The 14393-nt window shown below is 27.7% G+C and overlaps 1 protein-coding gene across 4 annotated transcripts; it reads left to right on the top strand.

The window, feature by feature from the left end:
• Nucleotides 1-9105: 9105 nt before the first annotated feature.
• Nucleotides 9106-11027, top strand: LOC107422608 (uncharacterized). Of its 4 annotated transcripts, none has more exons than XM_016032077.4 (2): nucleotides 9106-9837; nucleotides 10691-11027. In XM_016032077.4, exons 1-2 carry the CDS (start codon nucleotides 9384-9386, stop codon nucleotides 10933-10935), a joined length of 699 nt encoding a protein of 232 aa, XP_015887563.1. In that variant the 5' UTR covers nucleotides 9106-9383; the 3' UTR covers nucleotides 10936-11027. The 4 variants fall into 4 exon arrangements, with proteins under 4 accessions (XP_015887563.1, XP_015887562.1, XP_015887561.1 ...); XM_016032076.4 differs by having other exon boundaries at nucleotides 9107-9840; XM_016032075.4 differs by having other exon boundaries at nucleotides 9109-9837; nucleotides 10688-11027.
• The last annotated feature ends 3366 nt before the right edge of the window (nucleotides 11028-14393 follow it).

The following is a 14393-nucleotide window of genomic DNA, read 5'->3' as shown; positions in this document are numbered from 1 at the left end:
TTTTTAAAAATCAATCTAGGTTCTCAATTTTTAATTTGTTACATTTTGGTAAAATCTTTAATTTTGATCAAACAAATTAATAATGGTTCCGTTTAAAAATTTGCAATAAAGTTTACGATGAAAAATATTAAATTATTGATTAATGAGAATTAAGAAAAATTTATTATCAATTTGTTTAGTAAATGCTGATAATTGGACTAATTTATAATATATTTTTTATAAATGAGTTTTTAATCTTTTAAGTGAAAAAAAAAAAAATTCGTTCAAATAAAGCCTAAAAGATTAAAAGTTTAAATAGCTACTTTTAAAGTTAAGAACTCAAATTATAAAATTATATGAATCAAATCAAGGTACCAAAATGCTAAAATGTTAGAGTATATATCAATTTATTATTCTGAGATATTATTTTAGTATTACACCTATATTATAATTTAGAAGATCTTTCAACTTTTTTTTTTTTTAAATCTTACGTGATATTATTACCATATCTATAAATACAACAACATTTTCAATAGGAATGTGAATCATGAAAATTAACATATATAAGTAAATGTGAACACTGTTTTAAAAAAATTAGCCTCCAAATGAAATAAAAAATGAATGTTAAGTTAACATGATATTGCAAAATAAATTACTATTTTAAAAGTTATATTAAATATTATAAATTTTTTAAAACATTTTTTTCTTAAAAAATCAATTTTAAAAAAATTAAAAAATACATAATTAATTAATAGTTTCTTCTTAGATCGTATAACTGGAGAACAATTTTTGAATTGACTATTAATACATTAGACATTCATGTTATTTAGACAATTTATATCTACCATTGAAAATGATCTAATATAAAGCAATTTTAGGATTTAAAGATTTTCTTCTTAATTTCTAATGAATTATATATTAGAGAAAGCGATATAATTATTATTTTTTTTTTTGAAAAATAATTTTAGTATTACCAATTCATGAAAAGAAGTTGATCATAGCTATGTTAAATATCATATATGTCAATTTTGAGTAGGGTTTTCCTTTGCTTATAATTGTAAAAGATTTGACCAAATTCATTTATAGGTGATGGATCCATAGAAAGAAGGTGTAATTAAATAAGGGACCACTTTTGACACAAATTTAAGGAAGAGAAAGGGACCCAATATGGCTCAAACGTTACATCACCGTATAACAAGCATAAAACCATTATTATCTTGAACATGATATATATAAATATATATATAATTTTTATTTTTTTTAAAGAAAAGAAACAAAAAAGAATAACTTGATGCCTCTTTTTCATGAAAAGAGTTTATTGAGTAGTATATTTGATCAAGAGATCAGGAAAGGACCACATGCTAGGAATGCTAGGATTCTATATATATATATATATTTGATTCAATTGGACTTATATTAATTAAAATTATTATTTTTAGGAAAATATAAATGCTTTTAATTCTGTTAGTTGTCTATTCGAGAGCAATTCAGTGACAATCAATAATAATCCTTAATTTGAATTACAATTATTAAAAATAAAGTGCTAGCCAAGTATGTTATGTCTCTAGTGAATCTAATCCTTTTTTTTTTTTTTTAAAGTTTTTGAATATAGTTAAAGATACATTAAAATAAACATTAAGCATAACTAATTAAGGATATGCAATTAGTTATTTCATTAACTAATTGCTTGAGTATAGTATGTTAAAGTTATGCAATTTCTCACTCCTAAATATATTATGTTGCTGGTAATTAAATATAATCCATGTTCATTTCGTTGTTAAATATAGTTAATGATATTAATAGCATTATTTTGGTAATAAAAGATATTAATTTATTCACTAATTAAATTCATGATTAGTTTCAGTATTGTTTTTGCACCCAAAATTATGCGTCCAGTTATTAAATATAATCCACGTTCTTTTCGTTCACTGACTAATCATTTAATAAAATAAAACTAAATCAAATAAAATTAATCATGACTATTTTTCTTTTGTTTTTTTTTAATAATAAACATGACTAGTTTTTTTATAAATTGGGGAGGGTAGCACCAGGATATAAACCCAGGACCTAAAGGGATTATTAAAATAGCACATTATGTAATAATCATTTTCTTTTTATTTTGCATGCATATGATTTATTTTTGCTCTATCATGGTTTTTTTTTTTTTTTTATGTATCTCTCATGGTTAATTGGTACTTAATTATATATCATTAGAAATACACAAGTGTTAAAAATAAAGTTAATTGTCCTTAATTCCTTACCATCAGAAAAACTAAAGCTCATTAACCAAATTGTATGTCACGTATATATAAAGGTAGAATTTATTTTATTTTATTTTTTGGTAAAAATAAAGGTAGGATTTATTATCATCATCTTAATTATGATTCAAGTTTTTTTTTTTTTGTAATATAAATAATAATAATAATAATACAAGTTTTTTTGCAATATATATATATAAGTTTTTCTATTTTTATATTTTTAAAAGGGGGAATGAAATGAAAGAATATATAGATTTGTAGAGACCCGTTATTGATAAATTTTTCTTTTAGTGGGTATCCATTCTATACATTTTTTTTTTCCCATTAACGAAGGTACGATAAAAAAACAATTTGTTAAAAAAATATACATTTAATTAACCAAGTAGTAATTCTCAGGATTATTTTTGGTTTAGTATTATAGAAAAGATAAATACTACAAATTTTATTTTTATTTTTTATTTTTGTTAGAACCATGTAGAGTTGTCCATATCACAATAAAAAATAATGATATATATAGATGTGAATATTATTTATTTTCTTGTTACACCAAACAATTAATTTCAATTTCACCATCAAAACACTGGGAAGAAGAAAATCTTCGTTGGGTGAATTTTGCATTTCAAGATTTCACTCTTTTTCTTTTTCTCCACAACTTTTTACCTACCAAATATTTGAAAAAAAAGGAAAAAGAAAAAGAAAAAAAAGGATGATTTGTAGTCTAAGGTAAAATTATGGCATCATGGTTATTTTCTCACACTGAGCAGGGCAATATAGGAAGTAAGTAAACAACTTCTTTCCAACTAAGTGGGGGAAACAACCCTGTCCGTTGGTGAACTGAATCAGGGGGACCAACCACTTAATCCTACGGTTCAGATCAATTCCTCTGATTTCGGGCCCCACAAAACTAATTTCCGCTAGATCCGCGAACACCTTTTGTTTGTCGGAAATACTTCGTTCACGTTCTGAGAGTCGGTTGCACGTCGGTTTCACGTCGTCTTGTCGCCTTGCGACGACGTGTGGGGCGGGCCACCGTTATTGCGTGCGGTATCAAATTCTGGATGTCAATGCAAATCTAGCCGTTCGATTGGATGAAAAAAGAGAAGCGTGCATAGATTGATATGGGGTTGACCACCGTTGTTGGCGTAGTGAGCTAACAAACACTTCACAAATTTACATAGTTTAATATAGTCGATGAAACTAATTAAAATTTTATGTAAAATATTGTTTTTTAAATTTATATTGAAAAACTAATTGGTATTTGATTATAAATAAAAAACCTGCATTAAATGTTTATTGAGTTTATATAAGTTATATAAAAAGAATTTTTTTATAAAAATATTTAAAATTTGTCTTTTTTAAACAATTTAAAAAAATTATTTTTTTGTTAATAAATAGTTATTGATTTTTATTAAATATTTTTATTTTTTAATAAAAAAAATTTTAATCTTCAAATAGAATTTTTGATCAAAAAAAGAAAAAACTCTGCTAAACTCACTTGGAGCTTTTTTTTTTTTTTTTTGGCTTAACAATTTAACATTAACATATAATTTCTTTACTTGGACGCAATTTCTCTGAATATACAAGACAGCTTTCTACTCTCTCTATTTTATGGTTTTTTTTTTTTTTTTTTGCATATTTGTCATTGTTTTTTCAAATGGATATTATGAACTTCATGAATAATGTGATTATTTAATTTAAATTACTAAATAAAACAAATCCCGTATTAGTATTTTGTACTTACATTTTATAATAATTGATTGAGATCCTTCACGAAGTGGCGTGTATCATGTCTCATATTTTTAATATGAAAATAATATTTAAAGTTGGTAGCAAACACATTTTTTTAAAAAACTTTTAAAATATCAAGGGCTGAGTCTTATTTATTTTTGTATTTAATATATATATATATATATATATATATATTCAGATCCAAAACTAGATGAATCTTGAATAATTTGAGAATTTTCTATCAAAAAATAAAAATATTTTTTAAAGGTGACACTTGATAGAAATCACAAGGGATGGTTGAGGAACACATTTTTAAGGTTCATGTGATTTCAGTGTATTTCAGATCTGGGTATTCTGGACCTCAAAGCCAACCCAAATGTAGACAATGTATACTATTTTGAAAAGGTAATGGATATTATTTAGTATCTATTTGGAAATGATTTTTGAAGAAATCCCTTTTTTTTCAACTTTTTGAGACCTTAGGAAAAGATTTGGATTTATTATAGCTTTTAATTTATAGTCAACACTAATTTAAGAATGGAAAATACTTAATAATCTTTATCAAAGACCAGTTTGAAGTTTCTTCTATAAATAAAACCAAAAGCTAATTTCTAAAAGCAAAAACATGTTAATAAGAAAGTATGTCGATGAAATATTTGTTCGTCAGAAAATTGAAGCCAGTCAAAGACAGCAATCTTCCAGCCATGGAATTTAGATATCCAGATCTATGTGCGTTTGTGCTTATTAATTCATTAACAAATTCCTAACATTTAAAAACCTTTAACCTAATATATAGAAAATTGATTTGTTCAAGAGTTGAAGAGGAGAATATTAAGGGCAAAAAAAAAAAAAAAGTTAAGAGAGAGAAATGTGATTGGAGAAATTATAGAGAAATAAATGTTAATTATTTATTTTGTTGCTTAAAAATAGGGATTTTTGAGAGTGTTTGGATATAAGAATTAGTTTTAATGACAATAAAATCTCATCATTAAATCAGAAAAATTGAAAGGAAAAAAATATTTGTCAAAATTGTTTATAAAAAATTTTTGTATGGGAAAGTTTTTTTTGCATAATATATGAGAAAATAAGTTAAAAAAAATATATTTATCATGATACTGATCAAATTCATATACCATTTAGCAATTTAATTAACTATCCTAAAAATATTAGTTTTCTATATTTTTTAGTATAAAAAATCAATACATAATTAACAACATCCAATTAATGTTTATCATTTCAGTATTGATCGCATTAATAATCATTATATGTTGACAAATGAGACCATTGATAATATAATTATTATTCATTCTTTACATTTAATTATCTATTTGATTTTTTATTTTAAAATTTTAATTTGAAAAAATAAACTTTTTTCACTAGCCATTTAAATTACTAAACAAGATATGGATTTTACCAGCTCTTAATTGCTTATCGTAAACTATGATAAATAACTTCTTCTTTTTTTTCAACGTTAAAAGATCCAAAATGATATTGTTGTATCTTATTAAATGAAAAGGTACAAACAATGGCAGTGAATGTAAAAAGTTCTAGGTTTTTTATTTGAAATGGTATTCATCTTCTATTGCTCTAAGAAATACTTGTCGCATACCCAACCTTCAATTTTTTGAGAAAGGAAGGATGAGTGATCCTCTTTCTTACTTCCAAGTCAAAAAAGTTTTTCGATAACTCTTCAACTCAGAAAAAAGTTGAAAAGAAAAAGAAAATATTCGTTCATGATAACCAAAAGAAGTGTGTCCTTTTTGTCGGCTACATTGATTTATTTCACTTTCTCACTTAACATTATATTATATATTCATTTTAAATTGTTGATTTGACCTTTATCATAGGAAGTAGGATAAGATCAATATCGCATAAACAATTACATATTCGTCACAGATGAATAAACAAATATATTTTTTTTAACAGATTTGCTATTAAATTCAACCGGCCCATTTATTATTTATCTCTATTTTTCTCCACCTCATATAAGTACATTAAATATTGACCACATAGTTTTGGTAAGTATATTGACCACATAGTTTTGGTAATTATATACAGCATAAACAATTACATATTCGTCTCAGATAAATAAACAAATTTTATTTTTTTTTAAACAGATTTGCTATTGAATTCAACCGGCCCATTTATTATTTATTTCTATTTTTCTCCACCTCATATAAGTACATTAAAAATTGACCACATAGTTTTGGTAAATATATTGACCACATAGTTATATGTAGATACAATTTTTAATATATGTATATACATTTATTTTTTAATTGAGTAGCTTATAATTATATATACATTGAGTATATTTCTTTTGGGGGAATAAGGCCAAATGGTGTGTATGGTTCTCACTAAACTACAAAATAAACACACACACAGGCATACAAACAATGCTATAATCAATTACCAAGAACAAAACAAAACTATAATCCACCAAAGTATAGAATTTTACCATATAAGACTTGTTATTCTGAGCTTCAAAAGCTTACTGTGAGCTTCACTTGTTATTTAACCCCAGAAAAACATGATTTCTTTGATGTTTTTCATCTATATTTCTTAATCTTTGTTCTAATAATATTGTTGATCTTTTATTCAATATGAAACAACCTTCGATATCAAAAATTTTAGATTTGGCCTTTATGAGTTAATCGGTGTATTTTTTTATATTGAATGCTGATTTTCATGCTGAAAAAGAATAATAAAGTAAAATAAAGAAAATGCTAATGAAAAATGAAACATAAATCAAGTTTTGTTGGATTAAATGACAAATGAAGCTCACAATAATCATTTGATGTTCAAATAAGAAGCTTTTCCATAGCAAAACTCTATAAGTTATATATTTTGGTTTGCTAACACAAGTTCTTTGTTAGACCAGTGATAGCCTAACTAGGTACTAAGAAAAATGTTAAATTAATTCAAGTTCATTATTAATTGTTTTCATAACACATTTTAGTGTTTGGCCGGAACATTTTTCAATAATTTGATCAAAAGTTGAATTCTCTTTCTATCGACTCTATGCATGGAGATACAATATTTATTAATTTGGTATCTATTTATTGGGATGTGGGTCATAGATATATTGGATTAATAAAATTATTGTCAGCACAAAGCTTGTTAGGGACATGTGCTTCTCCAACAGTAAAATTTAATATGCTTCACAATTTGGTATATTATGCATTTAACTTTTACTTTTCCCTTTAACTTTCATCATTTTTTGTTTTTTTTTATGTTTAAGTAGGTAAAAAGTTCAGAACCTAAGTAATACTAGTATTGACAGAATGATTTATATAAAGAAATAAATAATTGATTAAAGCAACTTCCATTAATGTAAAGGTGAATAAAGTTTTACTGCCAAATTAAACAAAACATACCCATTGACTAAATAAAAGAAGGTTTTCTTTATTTGGCTTTGCCAAAGGCTAGAAGCACATGTTAATTACATATAGGTATTGACTCTCCTTTCCTTCCATAACTTCTTCTCATTTTTCTGGTGAAAACAAAATTTAAATTTAAATTCCAGAAAGTAATTGGTAATTGAAAAGGAGTTAAAAGGGGTATATTTGCATTCTATGGAATCCCCAATCCCATCCTCTCCTCCCCTCCTCACCTCCCACAAACCCCCCCTCGCCCCACAAAAAAAACACCAAAATAATAATAATAAAAGCAAAAACCTGAACACCCACCTTCTACAGAAATAAAGTTATGAAATTTGGACTCAAATCTGTTCTATAGGCTTGCTAGATAACTCTGAAGCAATTATTTTCTGGAGTGGGCTTCAAGGGATATTTTAAGGCCCATGACAAAAGGCAGGTATTTATTTATATCCATTTATTTATTTGTTTATTTTTAACATGGAGGGAAGGGTAAGAAAATAGCTCGGGCTTTGATGAGCAATAATGTCTAGTTGCCAACATCCAAACAAACAAGAAATTGAAAGGTTGTTGCGGCTTTGTCATCCCTCTTTATTCCATCTTACCAAACCAAAAAAAAAAAAAAAAAAAAAAAAAAAAAAACCAAAGAAGGAAATGGCAATTAAGCTTACAAGTATAGCAATGGGCAAAATACTAGAATGCAATGAGGGGAGAGAGAGGGGGGAAAAAAAAAAAAAAAAAAAAAAAACCCAAACACACAAGAGGAAAATTCCATTCCTTTTGTCATTGTAAATGCCCTTTCTCACTTCTTCTAAAAATGGTCCTTTTTAAGCGGTGATTATTGGCATTTACCTCACCTACAATATATATTGCAAAATAGAGTTGTTTGCAAGCTCAAGTAATTAATTGGCATTTTCAAAGGCCAATTTAAAGAGATTGGACTTATTTCTATATGAACATGCCTTACTGAAGTTTCATTCCCCTACCTATTATAACTGCAAGTCCTTTTCAATCAGGGAATCCAAAGATACATCTACCATAAATGTATTTTGTACTTATGCGATTAATGTCAAATGGGTAAAAATACAGATGATATTCTGCATGAAAATTTTGTTTGGTAACCATATAATGCCACCGGTAAAAAAAAGGATAAAGACCTCAGAATGGGTTATCCTTTTCCTTATCCTAATCCTTCATTTCCTCTAGCATTAAATGCTGAGTAAATTTGATTATTCTGATTTTTTAAATTTGATTATTCTGATATTTCTTAGTAATTATTAATTAATGATTAATACCCACAAACCAAAAGCAGTGAAAATTTTAATATTTTGAAAGAGAAAAATGGTTTTTCCAGTATGATTCCTATTGTGGGTAAAGGTTTGCTTGCCTGAAGAGGAAGGTTTGCATAAACAACGAGTACAATGAGGAAGAGGAAGAAGAAGAATGGCAAAGAGTGCCTGTTTTATGAAAACACTGATTAGGAGGCAATCATATGCGTAAGGAATATACGCAAAAGAGCCCCATCTAAGTGTCCACTGTGGAGAGATGCTTCAAGACAAAGCTAATGTAAGGTCATATTATCACCGCAGAAAAAAGTGTAGGACCCATTTGAAGCTGGCGTTTTGGCCAATAATTGGGATGTTATTTCTAAGTTTCTAACCCCACGCTCCTATAGAAATTTTGCATGTGACTTAGCATGTTCCCCATTTATATAAGCATAACAGGTCATGAATGTCTAATCTAATATGCAAAAGAAAATCATACGAAAAAAACAGTCATATTCACGAGTCCTATAGATAATTAATCAAATTAATCAAACACTTGGTGGTCATGGATTTTACCTTATAAAAATGGACATTATAGCCTTTAATGGACTCAAAAAAGGAGGTGGGGGAGCCTTTACATTAAATTTATGTCATATCCACACAGACTTTGCATTTCCCACTTCCCAAATTACGAGAAGAATTCCCATCAATCTTCCATCAACCAAAAGACAAGATTTTGAAGCAAAAAAGGAAGAAGCTTGAAGGGTAGTATTTTAATGGGTGGGATTCATAGCAAGAACAGAAAGAAGAACATGTTTGAGAAAGATGTTAAAGGGTTGAAGGAAAAGATAAGGTTTATCCAAGAGGAAATGAATGAGATTATGTATGAAAGAGAGAAAGAAGGCGTAGTATATGAGAGAGAAATGATGGTTTTTGCTTTCAAAGAAGCAGAGTGGAAGCAAGAGAGGAAGAAGCTGAGGGAAGAGGTTAAGATACTGAAGAAGATGGTGGAAGAGAAAGAGGAGAGAATTAAGGGAATGGAAGATGGGATTGTATCAATGGAGGGAGAGAAGATGAGAAATGGGAAAGAATTGGGTTTGTTGGGGAACAGCTTCTTGGTTGAGCAAATGAGAGAGGAGAGAGCAAGAAGAGATGAAACTGTTGAGAAATGGAAGCAGCTCTATTTGGCCATTAAAGTTGAGCTTGATGACCTTATTCAGAGGACTCACCGTGGTGCATCTCTCTCTCTCTCTCTCTCTCTCTCCCCTCCTACACACACTAACACACACAAAACATTCTCTCCCACTCATACCCACCCACCGACAACACAGTGTTTGACACAGAAACAAATGCAAAAGCTAAAATCTTTCTGGTTAAAACTCTGTCGGGGGTGTTTGGCATTTTGTTTTACTTCTTCTTCTTCTTCATCATCATTTGTGTTTTGTGAATTTTTCGTCTTTTTCTGCATGTCATTTCCATGAAGAACTTGTAATTGTAGCTCAAAATATAACCACAACCTCCTCCTCTATATATTTTGTGAAAATGGTGCAAAAATCTTTTTGCACATAATGTATAGTAGGTTCTTGTTTGAACACCACTCAATTTGCAAATAATGTGTATAAGCTAAAGTTTTATTTATTTCGTTTTTGGGAATTTGGTTTTTAATAATTCTATTTATATAGGTAAGAGCAGGGTTTGGGCTGGAAAAATATAATACTTAATTGGTTGGAGATGGGGATTTCAATTTATTTATTTATTTTTTTATGGTTTTTCACTTTCTTTTTCTTTCCTTTCATTCATTCATGTTTTGTTCCTGTTACAAACCAAAAGTGTTGCAGATATACAAGTCCCATTTTGGTCTAGTAGAATTTCAAGCATATTTAATACATTTGTTGAAAAAAAAAAATGTAGAAATTAATAAAGTGGCTAGCTACTCTGTTCTAAATTTGCATAGGGACCAGACCCTTTATTCCTAACAGAAAGTTATCTACAATCTTGATAGATTGGGTTGAATTGTAGAAAATTGGATAATTTGTCCTTTTTTTTTTTTTTTTTCTTTTTTGTCCTTTTTAATTTGTAGAAGATGGATTGTATTGGAAAGAAGAGGAAGAAGATATTGCAGAGGAGCTTAAAGCAGAGCTACAAGCCAAAGAGGAGACAATCAAAGCCTTGGAATCTAAATTGGGTTCAATGGAGAATGAACTGTACAACAAAGAAAGAGAGGTTGATATTTTGAGGCAAAGCTTGAGAATCATGACCAGCAAGAAAGTGATTCAAACCAAGGATCTACTCAAGAATTATCAGCCCAAAACGTTACCAAGTGCATAGAAAACTGGCAAATGTATGATGATCAAAGTTGCATCTTCAATGCAACAAAAACTACAATTATTTATAAATGAAAACAATTTATCCTTTTTTAATGTGTTGAGCAACGGAGAGAAAGAGATTGAGAAAGAAAGCAATTCTTTACTCTTTACCAGCTATGATTATTACAAAATAATTGCATCTAAATCAATTCATAATAGCATGCATGTCATTATGTTAAAACAATGTATATACATGTATCTGGAACTCATTAAAGATGAGAAGGAAAAAATTTTAATTTAACCTTGATTTGTTTCTTATAAATTGTTGTGTTTATCTGTATTTGTTTTATCAATTATAAATACACATGCTAAAAGAAAAAATAATAAAAAAAAAGGAGAGTGAACTTTCTCTCTCTAGAGATAACTTTCTCTCTCTAGGGACACTCCAATTTAGTGGTAAAATTCTATGATAATTAATTATTAAATTTACAACCCTTGTTTAAAAATAATAATAATTAAAAAAAAAAAAACTTCTACTTTACAATTTCTACCTTTGAGATGAAAACAAATTGACAAAAAGAATTGATCCAGTCATTATGTATTTGGACCATTATCAGATAGACAGAGATCTTCACTCTGCTACTTATTACCTTAGCTTTCTGGAGAACATGAATCTCAGAATGTACTTCTAATGGGAACAAAATTAAACTTACTTTCTCCTGAATCATGATTGCAAATTTTTAATTTTTTGGGAACATACATTTCTATCAAGTCTAAATAGAAGCCAACTTTAATTTGAATTTCAAATCTTATTAAACTATTCAAAGGCATCATAATGGTGGTGCATAAAATTGATATGCAAAGAGACGTGCGCCATAAAAGTATTCAGTGGAGCTTTTTATAAACACAAAAACAAACGAAGCATCATTCTCTCATTATAAGACTATTCTTTTTTAAACCAATTAATACACTCTCCCATAACCAAAAGTATTAATTAATTATATTCAAGTAAAATTGAGATAGTTGATAAATTACTTATAAATTAAAAAATTATAAATTTAAAATATTGATATAGAACTAAATTATTATAATGATAAAAAAAGATACTAATTAAAAAGTAAAAGTATTAAAAAAAAAGTACTAATTAAAAAGACTATAAATTTGATTTCCGTATGCAATTTTTTTTTTTTTTCTGTAAAAGGTATTAAAGGGGATACACTGATTTGAACCATATAAAAAGAATATCCATCTGTTTTACTGGTACTATCTTAATCATTTACTCCTTCAAAATGTGATGCAAGAATAGTCACTAATTACTTCGACAAAGGTTCGGAGTTCACAATTTTTAACCATTACTATATATATATATCTTTTATATATAACTTCAGAAAAAATATTAACTCCACAATCAGTGTAACCAATTAAAATGTATGTCTTCTTGGAATAAGCTAATTGGTAATAACCAATAATTATTCAGTTAGAAAATTATAATTTTATAAATTTTCAATATAGTGTAACAAAGTTATATTAAAATGAAAATAATTAATTTATACAGATTAATTTATATGTATTTTAACTTTATAAAATTAAAATATTCTAATTTGATTAGAGTCTTTATATATATATACATATACAGTCCGTTTATGGTGCGGACGGTCTTCATGCGGACCACAGTATTGATGACAGTTTTTTATAGTATTGGTGACGATTTTCTAAAAAACCGTCGTTAATACTATGAAAAACCGTCACTAATACTGCAGTGCTCATGCGGACCGTGTTCACCATAAAATTTCCGTATACATATATATAAACTCTTGGCTAAAATATAGCAACATTATCATGTAATCTAACCGTCAAGCCAAGGATGTTCCACAAGATGTACCAGCACTTTTTTTTTTCTTTTTTCTTTTTTATATATATTTTCTTTTTTAGTGGGATAAGAATGGGGTAAAGGGCTCACAGCCCTCAAGATATGTCTGATGTAACGTATCATACTTTTTTTAAAATTTTTTTATTTTATTTTATCATATGTAATGCATCCTACCTTTTAGTATTGACAATTATTTATCTTTTGCAATATAATTGATAATGAACCATATATTATATAATATGTAATTTGGGCACTATATTAACAAAAACATGTTAAATAGCACTCTTGTTTTATTAGTTTTGCATAAACTTATTCCTAACACTTGTTATATTTTCATTTTTGTTGCAATGTGATTTCTTTTGTAGACAAGTTTTTGAAACTTTCATATATATATATATATATACATATATATTATTTCCTTTGATCAATATATATTGTATGAAAGTGTACAAATATAAATTACAAAAACGTGACATTTCAGCAGAAAAAATAAAGAAGATAAAAAGTACAAAAAAGAGTTAAAAAAAGGTAAAATTATAATAAAATAAAATATAAGACAATTTTTGTCTAATTTCTGAAAATGCAGGGACACATTTTCAAAAGCAATAAAACATAGAGGATGTTCCATAATAATAATAATGCAAGGTTTATAAAGTGATGGCATAGTTGATACTGTTGGTCCCGTGACTAGATCCCACATAAACATCAGTGTCAAGGTCGGAACTTTGTTGAAAGATATGATACAAATTTATATATACGTGTATATATATATATATATAATGCATGTGACTATGTGAAATTGCACACAATCTTACAAATACAACAAAAACAATTTCGGACAGTTTTAGCCAAAACAATAAAATAAAATTGTAAGAAACTTTTGACTATAAGTATCAGTAGCATCGAAACTTCCATTACTCGCATGAATATTTTCTGTATCGGACACATGCCCTTGTCCCTTCTCCAGCCTCTATTTACCTTACTCTTTCTACTCTATATGCATTTATATATATTTATTACCAATTTTCATATTATAAAGCATTCCAAATGTATGAAATTGTACATGATGATCTCATAGATCGAATAGAACATAGGAATCAAGGACAGTTAGGATATGAGGTGTGACCATTATTCCATGAGTTGTAGACTTTACTCAATTATTTATTTTAATGTCACCATTTTTTATTTTTTTGGTCATCAATATAATATTGAATGAAGTGTTAAGCTGTGGTCCAACCTATTAAATCTAGAATTATGGTAGCTACATGCTACAAAGTCATTTGGCAAATTATTGTCCCACCTAGGTATAGTCTCTTATTTTCTAGCCTCTCTTACTACCCAATCTGAAGCTTTATTAGCTTCTCGTGACACAAAATTTAATGTGGATAGGGTCCATTGTGTATTTATTTGTTGTCGAACTAGTAATTCCGCTAATAAGTTCATTCAAATCTCTTGACTAAGATCACATTTGCAACTCATTTCCGCTACCCAAATACAAGCATAAAGAAGAGCTAAACACTCTGCCCTAAGACTTAGAGTCACATGGAATTACAACATGCATACATTGTAATACGACTCCCCATGAATTTTGAGCCACAATGCCATGTCCG

The sequence above is a fragment of the Ziziphus jujuba genome, chromosome 3, assembly GCF_031755915.1.
Source record: "Ziziphus jujuba cultivar Dongzao chromosome 3, ASM3175591v1".
NCBI lineage: Eukaryota > Viridiplantae > Streptophyta > Magnoliopsida > Rosales > Rhamnaceae > Ziziphus > Ziziphus jujuba.
This window is presented reverse-complemented; position numbering and strand designations above follow the sequence as displayed.

Coding starts and splice junctions, on each gene's coding strand:
- LOC107422608 (XM_016032074.4), top strand. CDS start 9,384: ATGGGTGGGATTCATAGCAAGAACAGAAAGAAGAACATGTTTGAGAAA. Junction 9,841..10,687: donor TATTCAGAGGACTCACCGTG/GTGCATCTCTCT, acceptor TTTAATTTGTAG/AAGATGGATTGTATTGGAAA.